Source organism: Papio anubis, chromosome 9 (assembly GCF_008728515.1).
Source record: "Papio anubis isolate 15944 chromosome 9, Panubis1.0, whole genome shotgun sequence".
Taxonomy (NCBI): domain Eukaryota; kingdom Metazoa; phylum Chordata; class Mammalia; order Primates; family Cercopithecidae; genus Papio; species Papio anubis.
This window is the reverse complement of record NC_044984.1, coordinates 85,522,940-85,546,946: the sequence shown is the minus strand read 5'-3', so window position 1 is coordinate 85,546,946 and position 24,007 is coordinate 85,522,940. Positions and strand designations below refer to the sequence as shown.

The window sequence follows — 24,007 nt, the reverse complement described above, 5'->3', positions numbered from 1 at the left end:
CATGTGAATACACACACACACACGCGCACCCAGACAAAAAAGTTAATATGTTTTAAAAGTACAATCAATCAACAGGCCCCTGTGTGTGATGATCCCTTCTCTGAATCCATGTGTCGGAGGTTGAGGGGCAAGGGAAAAGAGAGCATTAGGACAGATACCTAATGCATGCGGGGATTAAAACCTAGATGATGGGTTGATAGGTGCAGCAAACCATCGTGGCACATGTATATCTGTGTAGCAGATCTGCACATTCTGCATATTTATCCCAGAACTTAAAGTAAAAAAAAAAAAAAAAAAAAAATCAATCTACAGTAAACACGAAACTCAGAAGGACACACACAAAGACAGAGAACTTATAAGGGAATATTTTTGTTTTTATCTTGTTCGTTGTGTTGGGGCTTAGAAAGCAATATCCTAAAATATGATGTCTTGACATGCTGAACTAAGAAACAGCCTCAAGTTCTGTCTGACCTCCCCCTACAAGCACAGGGAGGGACTCTCTGGAATTTCCTTATCTGACTGAGGAATCATCTTTCAAAAATAAATGTTAGTATGTTAAGACACTTGCCACCCCTGGAAATCTCATCAAATAACTAGGAAAGATTAACCACCAGGGAAGAGAAAAAACTAAAGTCAGGGGTCACCAGGCCCAGATTAACTTTTTATCTGTTCTTCAGAGGGCATTACTGAAAGATTACCTGGAAGACTATCTATGTACTAAGACAATCTTGGTTCATAGTGCAGTTATGCTCCTGACCTTCCTGTAACTTGTCAGTCCCATTAAGTTTCTTAAGGGATTCATTTACAAGAAAATGTCTGCCTACTGGGTCCATTAATTCTCCCTAAAAATAATTCAGCATTTCTCAAAATTGCCACATTTCTCTCATCTCCTTTACTTATGAAGAAGGGTGTATAAGCAACTGGACCTCATTGAGTTACTGGGAATCACTTTCCTGTGATTTTCCACCATGCACATTAACAAGTTTGTATATCTTTTTCCCCTATTAATCTGCCTATTGTTAATTCATTTTCAGCAAACTTCAGAGGGTGGAGTAGAAGCTTTGCCTATTTTTTCCTACACCTGATTACAATGCAATTGCATATTCTAAGTTATACACACCTTTAATGTCACCTTTCTAGTCCAAGCCATTATCCTCATTTCTTGCCTGGACTAATACTGCTGTGTCCCATTTTGACTTACTGCTTCCTCTTGTGACTCTACTGCTTATAATCACTAGCATCCTAAAACACTTAAACAAAAATCCAAAATCTATAGCTATAGTATGCCCTGAATGACTTCCATCAACTCATTATCATTACATGTCTAACAACAATTTTCATGCCTCTCAACCACCAAGCTTTTACCATCTGGCCCCCATTCAAAATCCTGAAACCTCTACATTGAACAGTTTTTCTTCTACTTTTTCACCTATCTGTATCCAGTTTAAATATTAGTTTATCCTAGAGGGAGGCCTTCTCTGCTTTCTCAACCTTTTATTCTTTCTCACTGCCTCCTCATTGCTTTATTTATAACATTTATGATAAGTTGTCATTTTTATTTGGTTTTATACCTTTTAAAGTGTAAATATTAGTATAAATATCAAGCATGTATTTATAAATATTAATGTTATTAAATGTAATTTATGTATACGTAATTTGTATGTTTCAGCTTACATAAAATAACTACATGCTTACAAAGCTTTAAGTGCTTAATGTATCAACTCATTAAATATTCAACACTCACATGATAAAGGTAATTAATTCTATTTTCTGAAAGTGGAAGATGAGGTTTAAAGAGTTTATATACATGGAGAGCGATAGCTGCAGAGCAGACAATGAAAGGCACAGAAGCAAAGATTCTGATCTCGAGGAATTCGTTGGTCCTATACTATGCAACACCATCCTTATTATTCTCTTTCATACATGCTGAAAATGATGGAATCTCTATAACAGTAATAACAACTAACGTTTGTTGAATGCTTACCTTATGCAACTAATTATTCAAGGATTTCACATCCAGTAACTCATTTAAGCTCACAAAGAAAGCTTTATGAGGTAGGAACATGATAATTCTTGTTTTAGTGATAAACAAACTAAGGCTAAGTGGATTGCCTAAGATCACACAGTACGTATGTTGTAAAGAAATCTTAACTGCTAGAATGTATTCACTAATTACACACACACTCGCTGATTACTTCTTCGGAGACAGAAGAAGGCAGAATGTCTGATGTCATCATATAGTGCAATTTGTATGTACTTTTTATTCTCATATTTGAAATAATATATTACACATCTTCCTCTTTAATTTGAATTAAATCTCAGGCTATGTGTATTTATTATGCATATGATAATCAAAGCATATCAGACCTTAACATCTGGCAGACACGCTTCACATACGGTGATGTTTATCTGCTATGAGAGCTTGAAACACCTGGGTTTGAAGTTTGAAGACTGTAACCGTTATGGGCATATTTCTTGCTCTTTACTTGCTTTTATGTGAAATAAAAAGAAGTCTAATTTTTTCTTGCTTATCCTGTACAACAAAATTGAAACCTTTATCAGCATCAGCCATCATAGGATTATATCTTCCACGTTTGGTTAGCTCATTGATTAAAATAAAATAATCGGAACCTGAAGAAAAGATTAAAAAATACCATTTTAAATTATTTAATCCTTAAAGTGGTATCCATATTTCATTATGATTCTGGCATAGCATGGAGTTTTCAAAAGTTAATTAATTTATTATTCAGATGCAATTAAAAGCCAGATGTTCACAAATACACAGATTAATGCAAAGACAATCTACCCTTGGGTGTCAAAACACAATATAATAAAGTTGTCGACTTCTCCAAGGTAACCTACAAAATCAATGTGATTACATTCAAATACAATTATATTGTTTTTGCTATAACAAAATTTATATGAAAATTCATCCGAAAAAATAGACAAATGAAGAATCACAAGCAATATTCTGGAAAAATATTCCAGACTATTTTCCTTCAACAAATATGTATGGAGAGCCTACCTTGTGTCAAGCCTGAGGGACAGATCAAGTCCTTATCTTCCTGGAAGTGACATACTATGAGGACCAAAGTTAAAAAATAAATGACTCATAAATATACTAAATATTAATATAATTTCCAAGAGTGGTAAATGATAAGAAATTATAATATATTAAAATGGTAGAGAATAACTGAAGCAGGCTCTAAGACTACTTCAGATTTTGTGGTTCAAAAGCCTTTCCGAGGACACAGAGACCTAAGGGAGAAGCAGCCAATGATAACACAGTCTAGGGCAACCATTCGCTAAGTGTGTATCATGAACCTTGGGACTCTTTCAGGAAGTCCACAATGAAAAAATTATTTTTCTGATAATATTAAGATGTTATTTGTATTTTTCATTTTAATTATCTCAGAAGTGAACAATAGCGTTCTCCAGAAGCCACGTGACATGTAACGATGTTATTGTTCTGATGGTTGGTAGAATATCTGCTTATGTATTCTTATTTTTTCTAGAATTTTCTGTAGTCCTGATTTTGGAATATAAATGTGCTTTCAGTGGTTAACTCAGTTTGTTGTCCGTAACACTATATATTCCTATTTATCTTTGTTTATCTCTACTATTATTTATGCACTCTAGTTATTATCCAGTAAATCATTCTGTTGTAATCTTTGCAGGCTTGTTTTATAATATTTTTATTTGTTCAAAGTTTATTTAAAATTTTTATTTTGAATTTAACGTTATATTCAATGATAATATAAAAATTATAATAAATTCTTCTTATATTTAAAAAATGAGGCCAGGCACAGTGACTCATGCCTGTAATCCCAGCAATTTGGGAGGCTGAGGCAGGCAGATCACCTGAGGTCAGGAGTTCAAGAACAGCCTGTCCAACATGGCGAAATCTGTTTCTACTAAAAATATGTGTCTAGTTAGGTGTGGTAGTAGGCACCTGTAGTCCCAGCTACTCAGCAGGTTGAGGCAGGAAAATTGGCTTGAACCCAGGAGGCTGAGGCTGCAGTGAGCAGAGATTGCGTCACTGCACTCCAGCCTGGATGACACAGCGAGACTCCGTCTCAAAAAAAAAAAAAAAAAAAAGAAAATTCATTGTTTTCCAAAAGGGAGATAGAAGACTTTTTTCTTAACCCATAGCTACACTTCACAAAATTCATATATGAAGGAGTTATCTGAATTATGGGAAAAGAGCACCCTTCTGCAAAGAAAGTAAGTGAAAATTTAAATAAGCAACAGAAATATAATGAAAACCAATAAATAATATTAATAAATATTAGTAATAAATAATAAAATAATATTTACCTTTAAATTGTATATATTAATAATTTGATTTATTGTATCTTATATAACAAAGCATTTTAAATATTTTTAAGGTAGCAACTGAATTGTAGCAACATTTTGAGACCAGTCGTTCAGATTTTAAAGAAAAATGAGCTAACTAGTTAACTGTAGATGTAATGGACTCTAAAAGCCAAAAAGTATTTGTTACAGCTTTCAAACTGGAAATTGCAAAACCATGGACCATTTTACTAGATAAAGCAAACTGCATGGTCTGAGAAGTACGCACAAATGCTGAAGACTACAAAATCATTGCTGAATGTCTGCTGAACAAAAAGTGAGCAAAATAAATCACAGCAAGCTACTTTCCAATGATACAGTAATTAATCAAAATAAAGATTTACTCAAGACATGAAGACTGAATTAATACCATATCTGTGGATTGTACTTTTGCCTTACAAACGCACAAATCTACAGCTGACTCGGTTGAACTAGCCACTTTTTTTCTGGAACCCATTTTTAATTAGAAGTGTGGTTTGTCAGATTAGAGTATTTGGTAAATATACTCTCAAAAAATAAAGTGCATTTTTCGTTTCAAGGAAAGCAGCTGACAGTAGTTGGCAAAATTTAAACTTTCGAGCAAAAATTAGAATTTGGAAATAGTAGAAAACCTTCCTTGATGTAGTTTTAAATACCACATTGCAACTAACCTTTGAGAAACTACCATTTGTTGAGTTCTGATTGTTCTTCAAAAAGAAGAGTAGTTGAAAGAAAATAAAAATAGTATTCCAAAACAAGGTTATAAAGTTTACAAAATAGTGATTTATAGGACAATAACTAGGTTGCCGAAATAATAGCAGACATAGACAAAGATATATAGGATTACAGTAGTGTTACTAAGAACAAACTGAGTCATTGAAAACACATTTATATTCTAAAATCATGACTATAGAAAATTCTAGAAAAAATCAGAACACACAAGCAGATATTCTACTAGCCATCAGAACAATGTCATGGTCACATGTCCCATGGCTTTTGGTAAAATTCAATGCTTACTTCTGAGATAATTAAATTGAGTTGAAGTTTAAATGGAATTAAATTGATTTGAAGTTACCTAAAAAGGCTACTAATAATGCTTGTTTTCTCAATTAAATATTTATGTAGGGTGAGTTTTTCATTATATACATCAATCAAAGCAACATATCTCAACAGATTGAACAACGGAGCAGATATGAAAATCCAGCTAACTTCCACGCAGACATACCTGAAATAGGTGTGCAAATATATAAGGCAATACAATTTTTCTCATTTTTTTTTTCTGGACCATGTTAGTATTTTCATTAAAATGTTATTTACATTAAAATGGCATGGACTTGTTATTTTTTATCGTAATAAATTACTCACTTTAAAATATTTCTCAGTTTTAATTTTGAATGTGACATATACTGGTAGATGGACTCCACATACATCTTTGGGGCCCTCAAAACATCAACCAACTTTAAGTATATAGAGTCCTGTCAGCAAAATGTTTGACAACCGCTAGTCTGGGGGAAGAGCATTTCAGTCAAAGAGAACAGCTGGTAAAGGACCTGGAGTAGGAACAGACTTCTCCTATATCAGGTCCTGAGTGAAGGTCAAAATGGCAAGAATGTAACACAGAAGAAGGAAAGAAAATGGCATCAGGGAGTTTAGCCATGGTCAGGTGCTTTAAGGTTTGATAAGCCTACATTTAAGGAATAAAGAAGGGAGACTGGCACTACCAGATATTATTTAGGAAATAAAACTTTAACAACTGGATCATAGATATTTTAGCTTGATCATATTCAAATTTCATGAATGACTGGCGAAACTGTATTCTCATCTACCATTTATGGAAGTGATAAGCAGAACAACATTTTGGAGGTAATTAGGTAATAATTACAAAATTTTAAAATATGTGTACAAATTTGTGTTCTCCAGAAAGCCCGGTTACTTTTGAGATTTTCCTTAAGCTATCTTGCACAAAACTAGCTCAATACAGCATTGCTTATCATGAGAAAAGAGTAATTTCTCCCAAAAGCAAATTTATGATTGTGCACTTACCTAAGTGAAGAAGTTATCTGAGTTCTGAACTGTCTGAGTTATCTCATATGCTGCCACAAAAGAGGAAAAAGAAATACAATTCTATTGTGTATATAAGATATGTATGAAACATCTGAATTAATAAAGTCTAAACAACAATTACTTACAGAAAGTGAAATTGGAGAGTTAGTTAAGCCAGGGATTATTTCACATTTAACCTTATATATTGCTATGCTGGTTAATGTTTTGGTATAGTGTTCCAAGGTATACATATTACTCTTATAACACACACTTATTAATGAAAACATAATAAATCGTATCATTGATAATTCCAAAAATGTACTTGTCATGTAAGATACTAAGAAAAATAAAAGCAACTGTAGAGTAAGGTTAAAAATACATACAGCTATGAGTATAACGACTATGTAAATAAAAGATAGTTTCATGACTTGTAGGGTGCTAAAATTAAGAATGGGAATTAGATTGTTATGAGAAGATAAAACATTCAAAAGCACTCTATTGTATGATTTGAAAGCATAAACCATTTACTCAAAATATGTTGTCATTTAAAATGTATCTTTTGAGATAAGCAGAGTAGACAAAGCAGGTACAACCAATTTAAAGATTAAAATTCCATTTTATGTGATAGTGCTTTGCAAATTTTAAGAGAAATCAACTGTTAAATATTAAAAACTAACAACTACATTATGGTATATCCATATAACAGAATTTCATGTAGCAAATAAAAATGACAGTAGAGAATGACATTTAATGATATAGAAAAACATCAGTGATTTACTGTTATATTAAAATGGGTCTGGCACTACAAGCATAATGTTATGATATATGTGAAAACCAAATTGCCTGTGTGTTTGTGTTTATACACACACATTAAGAAGATATACCAAAAGATAGTTATCTCTGGGAGGAAATACTTAATTTATTCTTTTCCCCTGTAAGTCCAGGGCTGGGTTCAGAACACAGTGGGTGAAATAGTCATAACATACTTTATCATCCTTGCTAGTCTCAGGTAACAGGAAATCCAGTCCCTGGGCTGAAGAGGGCAACTCCATCATTTTTTTCTTTTTAATTTTACTTTAGGTTCCAGGATATATGTGCAGAATGTGCAGGTTTGTTGCACAGTTATACATTTGCCATCGTGGTTTGCTGCCCCTATTGACCCATCAATCTGGGTTTCAAGCCCTGCATGCATTAAATATCTTTCCTAATGCTCTCCCTCCCCTTGCCCACCAACCCCCGACAGGCCCCAGTGTGTACTCTTCCCCACGTTCTCACTCATAAGTGGGAGGTGAACAATGAGAACTCCCATCATTTTAACCTGTATTATGATGAAACACATTCAGCCTTCAATGCACGTTACCACCAATGATGTGAATCACCATTTGTCAGGATGGAATGTTTATACCTTACCCAAAAGTTCTGAGGTGTGGATGTGACTAGGCATGTGTGTGTTAGTGTGTAAGGTAAAAGGAAAGAAATTATTGCCTAATTAACATTTGGCTTTTTAAACAACTATTGCCCATTTAATATTTCTGCTTTTTCCCAACTGATAATAACATTGTCTATAAAGTGTTTTAAGTTGATTTAGTGAACTACATTGTCTCAGTTCCCTCCTGTTCACCCTCTTCCCAATGAATGAAGTTCATGGTTTTATTCTTAGATTTACATGTTAGGTGACTTTTAGCAAATGAATTCGACTTTCTGACTCTCCATTTATACTCCTGAAAATAGAGTAGTAAATCATACCATAGGAATTTTAATGTATGAAATTTAAAGTAAGAAATGTGAAAACTCTGAGTATAAATCATGGAATATACTAGATCCACTATAAATGTTCATTTCATTTCTTTCTAATGGACCCTGAAAATATGCTCTGAAATGCACAAAATTATTCAATTACTGGTTTCACAGAACTGATTTTATTAAAAAGTATATGTTGACAAGACTTTACAATGAGCTAAATCCAATGTAATGCATTTGAGGTCTGTTACAAATACCATAACACATGTATCACTTTATACAGAAAAAACTTAAGGAATGGATAGGTGGAATTGTTGTAACAAGAGCTCAGATTATAGAATTTGATACACTCAAAATTAATACTTAGCATTGTTTTAAGAATACTCTTATAACAAGATCACTTAATTATATTTGAGTGGTCTTTTTTTCTTAATTCCTTATAAATTTGTTCAGTTACTTTGTTGAAACTGATGCCTATCAATAATTTTCTTAAAATAATATTAGTAAAAATTGTATGCTTATGAATCATCTTACAATTCCATTAGTTACTTTCAAGAAGATTACTTTTTGTTTTTGAACAGTTCTATTACAAAAATAAGGCATTTATTCTAATAGTCTTTTGTCGGGCAAATGCAGTATTAGTCATGGAGTTAATCTTCCACAAGTCTCACTGCTAAAATGTAATATAGTTATTTTTAAAGACAAAAATACAATGTGACAATTTATACTAAAATATCTTGTTGTAAAAGTTCTTATAAATATGAGGAAATGAAACATTTTAGAAAAAAATCACATAAATATAACTGATAAAATCACAAAATGAAATAGACAAGGATTTAAGTACATCTCTCATTTGCTGAAACCATGCATCAGGAGCTGATAATGAAAGATGTATCCAGCCAGGTCTTTGGGAGATTATAACTTTGAATAACTTTTAACTTTGAAAAAAAATTATAGCATGCAATGAGAGAATGAAAGATTATTGCCTTGTGATACTTTTAGTATAAATTTATTTTTTTCTCTGTTCTTTTATGTTTTTTGGCATTAAGCTATAGAATGCTATCCCCAAGTAAGGTTTTGGGTGAATTCCTAAACAAAATCCACAAAATAAGAAACAGACAAGACTTTGCTGATTGGTTCCAGACCTGAGTAACATAAAATGAGTCTCCTTAGCATTAGAAGTAAACTCGAAATGCTGATATTTATCATGTGTATCCAAGAGTATATGAAGCATATTTCACATTTTCAAAACTAATGTAAGTTACCCTCATGACCAAAAAATTAAGTTAGTCCAAGTAAATCTATATTGATTTCAAAAGTGATAGACAAAGGGATTCAATTCCTCTGAGTCTGTTCATTTGTGTTTTCCTGAAATTATTTGCCCTGCTTATGATTTATGAGATCTTTAGATAAACATGATAGTTGGCTGAGTGCATTGCACTTAATTGTTGCCACAGCCACAGATGTAAAGAGGTTTGTAAGAAAAATGTTCTCACAGTGAGCTTCCTTATTTGAAGCAGGACTCAATCCTTGGTTAAAAGCTATGGTATTTGAGCTAGTTAAACACGTATCTCTCTCCCATTCCATAGGGAATGAGCTGGGTTGTCCTTCCTCCCCACATTCACCTGCACTTCGTTAGAGAGCAGTGTTCACATGCCACACCACAAGATCCCCACAATGACATAACTCCATTCAGAGACTGGCGTGACTGGGCTGGGTCTCCCCACCCCCCTTCAGCTCTTGTATCACTCAGAATCTGGCAGCCAGTTCCGTCCTGACAGAGTTTACAGCATATATTGGTGGATTCTTGTCCATAGTGCATCTGCTTTAAGAATTAACGAAAGCAGTGTCAAGACAGTAAGGTAAGTGCTGTTTTAACTATCGCACTGGGGATGGTAACTGTTTGGGACAGTGTTTTTTGTAACAGGAACAGGAAAAATTCCAGAGCAATTTTGCCAATTGCTATTCAACAGCAAATCCACAGTTTTGAGCAGTTCGTTTCACATTTTGTTTAATATGTTTTCCATGATTTATAGATTTGAGATTTTATACAGTATATGCTGTATTGCTTGGCAAGGGAAGTTATAAAAAGTTTCAAGGTTAGAATGAGAAAATAGTTAAAGTAGACACAGTGAAAAAATATAGAAATTAAAATGTTTGTTATATATGCTAATTAGTTATATACGTTAGTATTGGACTCTAATACTGGAGTAAGGAAAAGTCATTTTAATCAGCATTCAAAATATCTTTTAATAAGTATATTGTGGCAATTTGTTATAATTTACGATAAACATTCTATGTTATAAAACATGAGCTAAAAGATTTAGAGACTCTTATGGATTATTTATTTCTGTTTTGTTAATTTAAAAAATTGTTTCTTGGATATACGCCTTAAGGAATGAGTTTTTAAAGAAATTCTGGGAAATGATTTAGTTTTTGGAAACAGCATTTTCTCTATAGCCACAGGTATTTGAGAAAACTGAGGGAGGTACAGTGTGATTTTGTCTCATAGTGGAGTCATTATATGGTCACAAACTCTCTTTCAGTTCAGCATCCTTGTTTTTACTTTGCCAAAAAATGTGGAAGCATTTTTCATTACTATTTAATACTCACCTTATAGTTACCATAAATATTTTCGTATATACTAAATTTAAAATAGCTTATTAATAAAGCAAGACAAATCTTTACAGTATTTGCATTCTGTAACTTATAAATAACTCTGCGAATATGTCATCATGTTCTTTTTAGTGCTATGCAATTATTATTATGGCAAGTTCTGTCAACAATATTAAATGCCCCCCATTACAATCTTAGAGAGTAATTTACTGAGAATCTGGCTACATGTTACATTATGTCAGCAAAGTATTTCTGACCACTGTTTTATAACGTTCCATCTGATCTGAAACAAAGTGCCTTATAATTTCAAATTAAAACAAATAAAAGACGTTTTCAGTTTCTTACCCCAGAGATCCTGCTTATCCCAAACTACCTTGATCCAAAAGCTTGTAATCATACTTTCATAGGAAGATACAATATTCTCAGTTATCTATTAGAATGTAGATCTTTCTTCACATTAATGATTTATCTCCCAGGGCTACCAACTTTGCCTCAGCCACAACTCTTCACTCTATAAAAGTCTAACTCTTATATTCTAATTTTCCCATACCTAAATTGCTGCACCTCCTTAAGACACTGAAATGGACTTTTTTGAACCTCACCTTAGAAACATGTTCCTATGAGAAGATAACTGTTACACATTATTTTAAATTCATATTCTCAATTGAATAATTTACTAGATAGTTCTAATACCAGTATTAAAACCAAACTTTAAAAACGTCCCACCTCTCTCCCACCTCCATTCTGTGAGGTCATTAAAAGCCATATAAGCAAACCATGGCATCTTTGATTTTGGCATGAAGAAAGTAGAGAACTTGTGAGTAATTGAGACAGACTATAACTCTAATTGAAAACTCGGAAAATACTATCTTTCTCTACCTGTTGAATCTCTTTCCAGATAGAGAAACCCTTAGAATGTGTGACATTTTCCTGATAAACATTAGTAATTCTTAAATATTACTAATATTTAATTTAGTAAATAGCTAATTTATGAAATATTAGTTTCAGAACACAGTTTTGCAGTGTGCTTTAAAAAGTGTGGAATGTCAAGCACAACGTGCACTAGTGTGCACGCACACCAGCACCAAGAATTCTGTTCTCCTTCCTCAGAACCAACAATAACCGGATACTTTTAAAGGAATGTGCCTTCCATTTCCCTCCCACATACAAGCAAAACCTCAGGTTGCCCATATTCCCGTAAGGATCTTCTTCATGAGTCATTTTAATGATGTCGAATGGTAGAGTAGAGTATACAGTTAACAACTGTCTTCTCATTCTCGTTTTCTGAGAGATGATCTGAAGCAGTAGTCTAATTCGGTGGTCAATGAACACCACCCAGAAACCTCTTACAGGCAGGCATTTCATTAAGGAAGAGCCTAAAGAGATTGACTGGAACAATTAGGCCTGGCTCTCCCAGAAGGGGGCGCACGTGTACGCAATCTAACCTGAAACCTGCTCACCACACAGTTGTAAACATACACCTTTGTCCTCATACCTAAATAAAAATGGAAGAGACGCCGTTAGATGCACTAAAAATAGCTATAAGAATAACAAAATGCACATTTTATAATGCATTTAATGTTGTAAGTTGAATATCCTTTTCTTGAAAGTATATATTTTTTATTAATAAATGTTTCAACTTTATTTAGGATTCAAACCATTTGCCAAAAATGAGTCTAAGTGCATTTACTCTCTTCCTGGCATTGATTGGTGGTACCGGTGGCCAGTACTATGATTATGATTTTCCCCTATCAATTTATGGGCAATCATCACCAAACTGTGCACCAGAATGTAACTGCCCTGAAAGCTACCCAAGTGCCATGTACTGTGATGAGCTGAAATTGAAAAGTGTACCAATGGTGCCTCCTGGAATCAAGTATCTTTACCTTAGGAATAACCAGATTGACCATATTGATGAAAAGGCCTTTGAGAATGTAACTGATCTGCAGTGGCTCATTCTAGATCACAACCTTCTAGAAAACTCCAAGATAAAAGGGAGAGTTTTCTCTAAATTGAAACAACTGAAGAAGCTGCATATAAACTACAACAACCTGACAGAGTCTGTGGGCCCACTTCCCAAATCTCTGGAGGATCTGCAGCTTACTCATAACAAGATCACAAAGCTGGGCTCTTTTGAAGGACTGGTAAACCTGACCTTCATCCATCTCCAACACAATCGGCTGAAAGAGGATGCTGTTTCAGCTGCTTTAAGAGGTCTTAAATCACTCGAATACCTTGACTTGAGCTTCAATCAGATAGCCAAACTGCCTTCTGGTCTCCCTGTCTCTCTTCTAACTCTCTACTTAGACAACAATAAGATCAGCAACATCCCTGATGAGTATTTCAAGCGTTTTAATGCATTGCAGTATCTGCGTTTGTCCCACAATGAACTGGCTGATAGTGGAATACCTGGAAATTCTTTCAATGTGTCATCCCTGGTTGAGCTGGATCTGTCCTATAACAAGCTTAAAAACATACCAACCGTCAATGAAAACCTTGAAAACTATTACCTGGAGGTCAATCAACTTGAGAGTAAGTAAAAAGCTGTTCCTGTGTTTGATGTTTCCTCAAGTGTTTAAATACCTGAGCTGCGCAACACAAATATTGCATCTGGCTCCATTAAAAAAATAAAATGTCGGCTGGGTGCGGGGGGTCTCGCCTGTAATCCCAGAATTTTGGGAGGCCGAAGTGGGCCGATCACCAGGTCAGGAGTTGAGACCAGCCAGGCCAACATGATGAAACCCCATCTCTACTAAAAATACAAAAATTAGCCAGGTCTGGTGGCGCACTCCTGTAATCCCAGCTACTCGGGAGGCTGAGCCAGGAGAATTGCTTGAACCCGGGAGATGGAGGTTGCAGTGAGCAGAGATCGTGCTACTGCACTCCAGCCTGGACGACAGAGCAAGGCTGTCTTGGGGAAAGAAAAAAAAAAAAAAAAGGCAACAAAATGTCCCTCTACTTCAAACAAAGAATCATTCTAGCTCAATCATATATCCAATATCCAGCCTTTCTTTGGTGTATCCAGATAAGGAACAATTGAGGTCACAGAATTCAATACATAAGTCTTCAAATTAAAAATTCCAGACCAATTTATCCTACTGTGTTACCTCCTCATATATATCTCTTATTATTTTTCTCCTTTATGGCTTAGATTTGTGTCCTACAGTTATTTTTTGACAAGATCTAAATGAAGGAGGAAGAAATGAGTTCAAAAGTGGCACAGTTGGTAAACTCCATAGCCACAAAGAAGCCCATATAGACAGAGCGAGACTCCGTCTCAAAAAAAAAAAAAAAAAAAAGAAGCCCATATAGTCCCTTCCTTCCTTCCTTCCTTCCTTCCTTCCTTCCTTCCTTCCTTCCTTCCTTCCTTCCTTCCTCCCTCCCTCCCTCCCTCCCTCCTTCTCTCCCTCCCTCCCTTTCCTCCTTCCTTCCTTCCTTCCTCCCTCCCTCCCTTCCTTCATCTTCCCTCCCTCCCTCCTTCCTTCCCTCCCTCCCTCCCTTCCTTCCTTCCTTCCTTCCTTCCTCCCTTCCTTCCTTCCTTTCTTCTTTCCTTCCTTCTTTTTGTGACAGGGTCTTACTCTGTCGCCCAGACTGGAATGCGGTGGTGCAATCTCGGCTCATGGCAACCTCCACCTCCCAGGCTCAGGCGATTCTCCCGCCTCAGGCCACCACCACCACCAGACTAATTTTTGTGTTTTTAGTAGAGATGGCGGTTTCATCATGTTAACCAGGCTTTCTCGACCTCCCGACTTTAATTGATCCATCCGCCTTGGCCTCCCTAAGTACTGGGATTACAGGTGTGAGCCATTGTGCCTGGTCCCATATTGTCTCATGGTCTTCCCTGACATCAACTAGTTGAGACTCAACATGTTACTCTGCTGTCATGATCATCATCTGCCCCTGTTATCTCTGTTGTGGTGTGTGGCCATCACAGTGCTCTGGGAGACTGTGAAGAAGATTAAAGAGAAAAAGAGAAAAAGAAATATGATGGGAGAGTCTAACATCTTTTTTTTCCCCCCCCTTAGGAAAAAAAAATTGTATTACAGAGCTTTTATTTTCTTAGGTACAATCCTGCAACTCATTTGATATTTCCAAACTTTCTCTTTCCCCTCTCTTTATTTTTCATTTATCTTCTGGATGAAGTTTGATCTGATGCGTTTGGATTGTTTATGCATTTATCTGGTCTTCAGGGACATTCCTCAACTTAAGCAGTATAGATTCCAATGGGAAATTGAAATCCACCATTTCCCACCAGGATAACTCTGCTATTAATCTTTGGCAGAGCTTGGCAGAAGAGAAAGACCATGATTCACAGATAAGACTCTCTAAATGAAAAATCAAGCAGGAAACACTGATTCACATATAAAGTAATAATGTCTGCAAACGAGCCTATTGAATTTGAACATCTCTACATGATGAAAATTGGTTTTCTGGCCATACTGAATAAAGGTATTGCTGTCAGAAAATATTACAATATACTTTATACATATGACATTTGTTAATTCTGCCAGTTTCATATAACCCCTAGTAGGGTTAAACGTTCTCATAAAGAAGACCATGCTTGCCAACCCTGAAGCTCCACATGCTCTTTGTTTTTTCTGAAAAGCAGCCAAGGTAAGGGTTGGTGCTGTTTGACCGTCACACAATACACAGTCAGGCTAACACAGCTAAACCACTCTTGTTGTTTCCAGTGGAAAATTCACTATGTGGCAATATATGATTCCTCATTTTAAACATGTGAGGTCAGGAGGAAGGATACTCTCTGACAGACCAAAATGCTAAAGGAATTTATGATGTTTGAGGGATGATGGAATACATTAGATTTGGTGGGTAGAAATTATTCGCAAGAGCAGGGCTACTTCTTTCTCTGAAACAAAGAAGGATACAGATACAGGCACATTTGAAGGTATACATTGTATTAGTAAAGGATGGAAGAGCTGGTGTGGAAGATGGGAAGATAGATCTATGGGAGAAAGGTCAATAGCCTGTCAGTGCCAAGCTGAGATAGAAACCACAGTGCCCAGTACATGGTGGTCATTTGAAAAGGTAACATAATAGTTTCCTTTCTTTCTTCCTTATCTTTCTACATTTGGTTTGGTATTCTCATTGCATCACCTCAGTTTCATTCATCACCTCAGTTTAGGTTATTTTGCCAGATAATAATCATCTATATCAACATTTCACATTTACTTAATACAGAAAGTTCCCCTTAATTTTTTTCTAATATTAGGGAATAGATAGCGAAAATAAACTGTTTTCTATTTCAAATTTGCAACTCTAAGCATTAGCCTAATCAGAGATCTTCCTAATGTAGAGTAATTTGGAAAGACAGCAAAATTAAAAGGATATTAGTCATTATTTAGGACATACTATGTACTAGTATTGTGTGAAGTGCTCTACACACCTTAATCTAATCTTCATGCAACAAGGTAAGATAGATGTATTTCTAACAAGAAGATCAGGTAAGTGTTCCAGTGTTTCCCACGTGGGTAAGTGGCAGAGGCAGAATTCCAAGATGGGATTATTCACATCTTCTTTCCATTTTTCCTCACTTTCTCACATGTTGGTACCATAGAAAAATCCCTGGAATTGACTGATGAGTTATTTTAAAAAGCATGTGTGTTTGGGGTTCCGCTGAAGTCTTTGTTAACTAGCGTTTGAAAACGAAAACAAGATAAAGGACTTGAAAATGTTAATCTAAAATAGACATAGGCAAACATAGTTTCTGTGTATACACAGGTCAGCCAATTCAGTAACACTCTTGGTTTCTATTACAAAGTAAATCAGTGTTTCACTTGTGGCAGCTTTTTGATCATGGACAAAAATACACAAACAAACAAACAAAAAACATGGGTTCAGATGGTGGACATGCCATGATTAGGTTTTTGCCTTAGAATTTTGATCATTGTTATGGTGTGTGATTGCTGGAATGATTTGGTTTTTGCCTTGGAAGTTTATCATGGTCATGGTGTGTGGTTGCTAGAAAATTCTTTATAGATCATCTAGTTAACCCCTCTTATTTTTAGATGCAAAACCAAAGAGTACTTATATTGAGATTGTTCATACAGCAACAGGATCCATTTATATTTCTTCGGGTTAGACTATTTAAAAAAAGTTGTTAGATAATATGACACGCTTACTGAATGCGGTTTTAAAAACAACTTCTAATAATAAATAAGTTCTGTTCTTTAAAATATTACACTGAATATCTTGATCTACCATGATTACTCTTTACTAAATGTTGCTGTGCCATTTTGGTAGCCTGAAATATGCCTTTAATGGTTTCAAATTCAAATATTAACTATATTATGACTTTTCTAAAAGGGAAGAGGTCCTATTTTATACTATTTTAAACATAAATTTTTTATTGTTTTGAGCCAGTGTACCGAAAAGTGATTAATGTTTTCTATTCTTTAAATTTTAGAGTTTGACGTAAAGAGCTTCTGCAAGATCCTGGGGCCATTATCCTACTCCAAGATCAAGCATTTGCGTTTGGATGGTAATCGCATCTCAGAAACTAGCCTTCCACCGGATATGTATGAATGTCTACGTGTTGCAAATGAAATCACTCTTAATTAATATCTGTATCCTGGAACAATATTTTATGGTTATGTTTTCCTGTGTGTCAGTTTTCATAGTATCCATATTTTATTACTGTTTATTACTTCCATGAATTTTAAAATCTGATAGAAATGTTTTGTAAACATTTATTTTTTTTTAAAGAAAAGATGAAATGCAGGCCTATTTCATCACAAGAACACACACATATACACGAATAGACATAAAACTCAATGCTTTATTTGTAAATTCAGTGTTTTTTTTTATTTCTACTGTCAAATGATGTGCAAAGCCTTTTACTGGTGGCATGGAAATCAGCCAAGTTTTATAATCCTTAAATCTTAATGTGCCCCAAAGCCTGGATTAAATACATCTGGATGTTTACTGTCTTGAACCAAATTATCTTGATACATTCAAATTTGTCTGGTTAAAAAATAGGTGGTAGATTTTGAGGCTAAGAATTTTGCTAAATACATGAAGCCTCATGCACTTAAAGAAGTATTCTTAGTATTAAGAATTTGCATACTTACCTAGTGAAACTTTTCTAGAATTATTTTTCACTCTAAGTCATGTATGTTTCTCTTTGGTTATTTGCATGTTATGTTTAATAAGCTACTAGCAAAATAAAACATAGCAAATGGCATCACTGTGTTTGATTTATTGTGGAATTTATATATTTTGTATATAAAATACATAAAACAGTAGATTAGAAATCAAAAGATATCTGTAGCCTGCAATATTTTACTGATGTGAACATAGGATTTTCCACTAAATAATTTGTCTACTTCTAGCATCCGTTTACAAAGAGTTCTTAAAAATACCTATAATAGGTAGTGAGATTTCACAACTTACTTAGATATTTGTCATTATTCCCATTCCTGGTGTTTTTACTGATTCATATACAATGGTATTCTATTAGATAAGAAGCTGCTATGTGATCTCAGCACTCACTCCTTGGTTGTCGAGAAATGGTGGATAACTCACAGGATTAAAGATGCTGAATGAACATAAAATTTTCTGAAAATGATATTTAAAAAATCATTTTGGCTTGAAGCCAGTATGTCTGGATCATAGGTTTTGAGTTTATAATCCAGTAATAACAGCTTTCAGTTTTCTATGAGTATATACAATTCTATACAATGATAAATACTATGCATATAATTTACAAAAATAACTTCTGTTTTACCTAGCTAACAATAAAGCCTATGTTTGGAGCCAAATGTTATGCAGACAAAGGTCTATTCATCCCATACCAGTGCATATGTAGTCAAATATGTGTCTAATATAAAGGAATTGTATCTCTAAGCTTAGCATGAATTGTTTTAACACACCACTTTTAGTGAACTCTATCTTATGGTACAGTGGCCTTTCATCAAAGGATCATCATTGAGACTGAGTTGACTGGCAGATGTGTGTGATGGATATTACATTAGGTACAATGTGTATTTTTGATTTTCATGAGTTTTCTACATTAAGGTAAATTCCTTAGAGTGTGATAGCAGCCTCAGTTTATTTGTTGGTATAAACTTAAAATCTACTTTTTTCTCGATAAAACTATAATGTAGATGAATTGAAAATGAATTTTCTCTTCCCTGTTTACAAAAGTCACTATCAAGCCTTGGAAACCTATTCTCAAGTTGAGGGTAGATAATGTGCCATAAATTCTCTTTTTGAAAGAATGTGATGGAATTAAATGAGCTTTGTCTCTATACTACTTAGAGAAAAGATCTCAGCTGACAGTCTGTCTGCATCTTTAAAAGCCTTTGATTTCTCTCTATCCAAGTCTTATGTTATTCTCATGCCTAAAAAGCAAAACTATGATTTTTAAAACAGCAGTTCCCTTTGTAGTTAATGTTGGGTGACAAAGACCAAGTTAAGAACATAGTGACACTTTGTTGTGGAAGCATCTGGGAAAGGAATATATCCTGTTTAGGGACAAACCCCTCTTTTCAGAGAGAAGACTTCATCTTTTCAGGGCAAAGCTGGAGAACAGAAGATTCCCACCTGCTCCTTCACTCACTAGGCAGTCCTAGTGAGGTGTCGAGGCAAGAAAATCTGGCAAAACTTTTATCAGCTTTCTCCTCCTCTCTCCATCCCCACCCTATTTAGGGTAGTGTTTTTCAAAATTGTAAATATAAAACCAGCATGTTAGGGTGTATTTCTACAACCAGGTTACCAGACATGCCCCAGATATACAGACCTGATGAACTGGGCAACACAGGATTTTGCATTTTTAAAGTGCATCCACGGGTGATTCCTATACCAGTGCCCAGTGTTGCATATTTTTAAAAACACCGACTTAGTGTGATACTCTGATTAAGTTACTGAAATCACAAATAATTGAAAAGCAGAAAAGTACTCTTTTCTAGGGAGGCAGAATAGAAAGTAGTCTGCTTTTCACAGCATATCTATCTATATATATGATAATAAATATTATGTTTTCCATATTCTAACTAATTTAAGCTCTCCAGCCCTCTGTTTCTTCATCCATAAGCAAGGAATGCAGATGCTGCTTTCATTAAGATAGCATGAGACACTTCTTCCATGAAACTTGCTTGAGAGTTGGCTTTATAACACTTCTTACCCGCCTAAGTTTCTTTTCCCTTCAGAGTTGTCCAACTGGTATTCTATCAAGAGAAATGGCTAAGGGTTCACTTCAATGAAATTTTTAAGAAGGTACCCATGGGGAATGTCAACAGCAGGTTGAATTTAAAACAGGAATTATCTCAACTGTCTCACTAACAACAGTGATCCTGATTTTATCTCTTTTTGGATAAAGTCCTCCATGAGTGGATTAAAGAAATAATGCATATCAATTCTTTCTTTCCCAAGACTGATGCATTAGAACCTTAACTGTAATCCCTTATCGTGGGAAAAAAAAAAATGGAAAAATAAGGAAAGTTCCTTTTTGTTCTCAAGACCTCCATTTAAAAATTAGGGCTAGCTGGTGCCTTTATGGGGAAGGAGAGCTATAATGTACTCAGGCTTTGAGGTTTGTGAGGAATTATCATGCCCTAATAAGTACAAAAAATACAGATGAATAATAGACCACTAAATGAGCAAGAGGAATGTTGATTTCTCAGTTAAAAGTTCTCCAACTCATAATAGCTATGTTTTTTGAAATTCTGAAGAGTTTAAAAGGTTGGTTTTCAAAAAGACTATGAGTTTTTTTTTCCTTGTGATCTTTTAAGTTTGGATTCCGGTTTTTCTATAGTTGTAATTTTATCATAATGATAGCCTTAGACTTTTCTTTGGTTGGATTTTGCAACCATCATACATACTTAACATTTACTCACAAGTAAAAGGAAGTTCTCATTTTATTTAAAGGGAACTGCAAAGTAATTTTACTACCAGAAGTATACATACATATATACACACATATATATACACACACACATATATATATGACAATGTTATAAAACAGACTTGTAAATACATGAAATGAATCGAAATGCATTAAAAAATATCTAGCAAATTATATTTAGTTTTTACTCATATATTCAATAGATTTTGTTTCCAGATAAGATATAAAAAATTGCACTACAACACATGAAAAAAATAGAAATGTAAGCAACATAAATAAGTGAGGTCTCATGCATTCATCCTAATCTCACTTTGAGAGCTCTAAAATGTCACTTCTACTAGTAGGTTTAAAATTTTGATTGGCCCAAAGAGAATCATCTGTATTTTTGTCTTGTCCCATTACAATGCACCTGATGTTCTATTTTTTAAAAAGTATGTTCTAAAAATATTCAAGAGCCTTAGTAGTAACCTTACCCTATGGATTGCATTTCAAATAAGCCCCTCTCTAGCCTCACTGTCAAGTCTTTATCTCAAGACTTCCTGAATTTTCACTTAGATTTCTGAAAATTCTCATGTTTTGCCTAACTTAATAATCAAGTGTATTATTATAGAAAGTTTTCTGACATATATACCTGGTCCCATATTATTTCTCTGTTTAAAACTGTTCAGTGATGCACCATTGCTTTCAGGATGTGATCCAGGCTCCTCAGAGCAGCACAAAAGGCATTCCAGGACACCAAGGGTCCTTTGCGATTTGGTCCTTAGTTACTTCTCTAGACTCATCTGTTACCAGGTTTTGTCAGACCTCATCATGCACTACATTAAATTGCTTGAATTGTTTCAACCATACTTACTAATTTGCAGCTTCATTTGCTCTGGTGTCTATGAAAACGCCTTTCTTCCTGGAATCCCCTCATGCCCCTTTCACTTGGAAACACATAAACATCTCTTTAGACCCGCCTTAAGCTACTCTAACCCTTCAGCAGAATATCTCCTCTGAACTTTCTCATATAGAATTAATATCCTGTATTATAAAAAGAACATCTACTAAAAAATAAAAATCATTTTTCAAAGTGTGTGTGTGTTTTTTAACAACTCCCTTTCATTGTGCATCCATCTGTACCTTTTCCATTAATTCATTCAACTGTTTTTTAAAATCAAGCTTCTACTATACTCCAGAAATGGCTTAGGTGCTGGAGACACAGTAGTGAACAAGACCGACAAATCCTTATCCTAACAAAGTTGACATTTATAGGGGATTCAATCAGCAGATAAACACACAGTCTATGAAATGGCAGCAGTAGCAATAAGTGCTATGAAGAAATAAATGACCTGAAAGACTATGAAGAAATGGAGGGAGTGGTGATTTTTTTGGGTGATAAGGAAAAATTTTGGGGAAGCAGACCTAATTGTAATTATAATATATATTTGGACATTAATGTAAATGTTATGATACATTAGATTATTCAAGGAATGTTCTTTATGTATTATTTTAGCTCAAATAATAGGTATAAGGTACATTCCTACTAAGACAGGGAGAAAAACCGGGATGTAGGATCAGACATGAATTGAAGTGTTGTAACTCTCATTTGAGACCAGATCTCTGTTCTCAGAGTGTATAACTCAGTAAGCTCCATGGCATTAAGCAGGGCTGAGATGTGTTCACATGTGTGTTTGTAAATTTCCTCATCTTAGCCCTGACAAAACTCAGGGACTAGCAGTAAGTTTTCCAGACATGGTTGCTGAGTAGCATTAATGGAATGAAGCTGTGGTCGGAAGGAACAAGTTACAAAGGTCAGTCTTGAGGCGGGTCTCTCTTGGTGAGCTCCAGTACAATTGCTTCTGCTTTACTCCCTTTAACATCACACAAAATATTGCAATTTACTTTAATTCATGGGATTATCTACCAACATCTATCTATTAAATATATTTTTTCATTAAAGAGCACTTGACAAAAAAAATTGTATATATTTACAGTAGACAACATGATGCTTTGATATGTGTATCCATTGTGAAATGGTTAAATAAAGCTAATTAACAAGCACATTACCCCTCATTCCTATAATTTTCTATTGTGAGGACATTTAAGATCTGCTTTTATTAGCAACATTCAAGTATACAATACACTATTATTAATTGTAGTTGCCATATACTATAGATCTCCCATGCTTATTTATCCTGCCTAATTGAAACATTGTACCCTTTAACCAACATTTTCCCAATTACCAAGCCCTCACCCTCAGCCCCTAGCAACCACCATTCTACTCTTTCTGCTTCTATGAGTTTAACTTGTTTTAGATTCCACATATAAGTGACATCATGCAGTATATTTCTTTTTGTGCTTGGTTTATTTCACTTAACAGAATATTCTCCAGTTTCATCTGTTATTCCCAAAATAGGACCTCTTTCTTTTTATGGTTGAATAGTGTTCTACTGTATTCCCCATTGTGTATATGCAGATGTTCCCTGATGTATGATGGTGTTACGTCCCAGTTAACTTGTCGTGAGTTGAAAATATCATATGTCAAAAATGCATTGAATACACCTAACCTATGGAACATCGTATCTAGCACAACTTATCTTAAATATGCTCAGAGCACTCACATTAGCTACAGATAGACAAAATCATCTAACACAAAGCCTATTTTATAATAAAGTATTGAATACCTCATGTAATTTATTGAATACTGTACTGAAAGTTAAAAATTGAGTGGTTGAACGTATACTCAAAATATAGTTTCTACTGAATGTACATCACTTTTGCACCATCATAAACTCAAAAAATCATTAACTGAACTATTCTAAGTTGAGGACCATCTGTATATATACCACATTTTGTATCCATTTATACATGAATGAACACTTACATTGATTCCATATCTTGGCTATTTTGAATGATGCTGCAATGAACAGGGGAGTGCAGATAACTCTGTGACATACTAATTTCAATTCCTTTGGTATATACCCAGAAGTGGTATTGCTAGATCATATGGTAGCTCTACTTTTAATTTTTTGGGAGCCTCTTACTGTTTTCTGTCATGACTGTGGTAGCTTACATTCTCACCAACAGTGTATAAGAGTTCCCCTTTCTCCACATCTTTGCAAACACTTATCTTTCAACTTTTCAATAATAGCCATTGTAACAGGCACGAGGCAATATCTCATTGTAGTTTTACTTTGCAATCCTCTGATAATTAGTGATATTAAGCATTTTTTAATACATCTGCTGGTCATTTGTATGTCTTTGTTTCAGAAATGTCTGTTCAGACTCGTTGCCCATTTTTTAATTGGGTTATGTGTTTCCTTGCTATTGTATTATACATTATATTTTGGATAAGTCCTTTTAAGATGTATGGTTTGGACATATTTTCTCCCATTTCATAAGTTGTCTCTGTTGATTGTTTCCTTTGTTGGA

The 24,007-nt window shown here is 34.6% G+C and overlaps 1 protein-coding gene across 1 annotated transcript; it reads left to right on the top strand.

Moving 5' to 3' along the window:
* Positions 1–9,548: 9,548 nt before the first annotated feature.
* On the top strand, positions 9,549–17,932 carry LUM (lumican). Its single transcript, XM_003906942.3, has 3 exons — positions 9,549–9,977; positions 12,381–13,263; positions 17,156–17,932. The coding sequence occupies exons 2-3, from the start codon at positions 12,402–12,404 to the stop codon at positions 17,308–17,310; spliced, it is 1,017 nt and encodes a 338-aa protein (XP_003906991.1). The 5' UTR covers positions 9,549–9,977; positions 12,381–12,401; the 3' UTR covers positions 17,311–17,932.
* Positions 17,933–24,007: the final 6,075 nt, after the last annotated feature.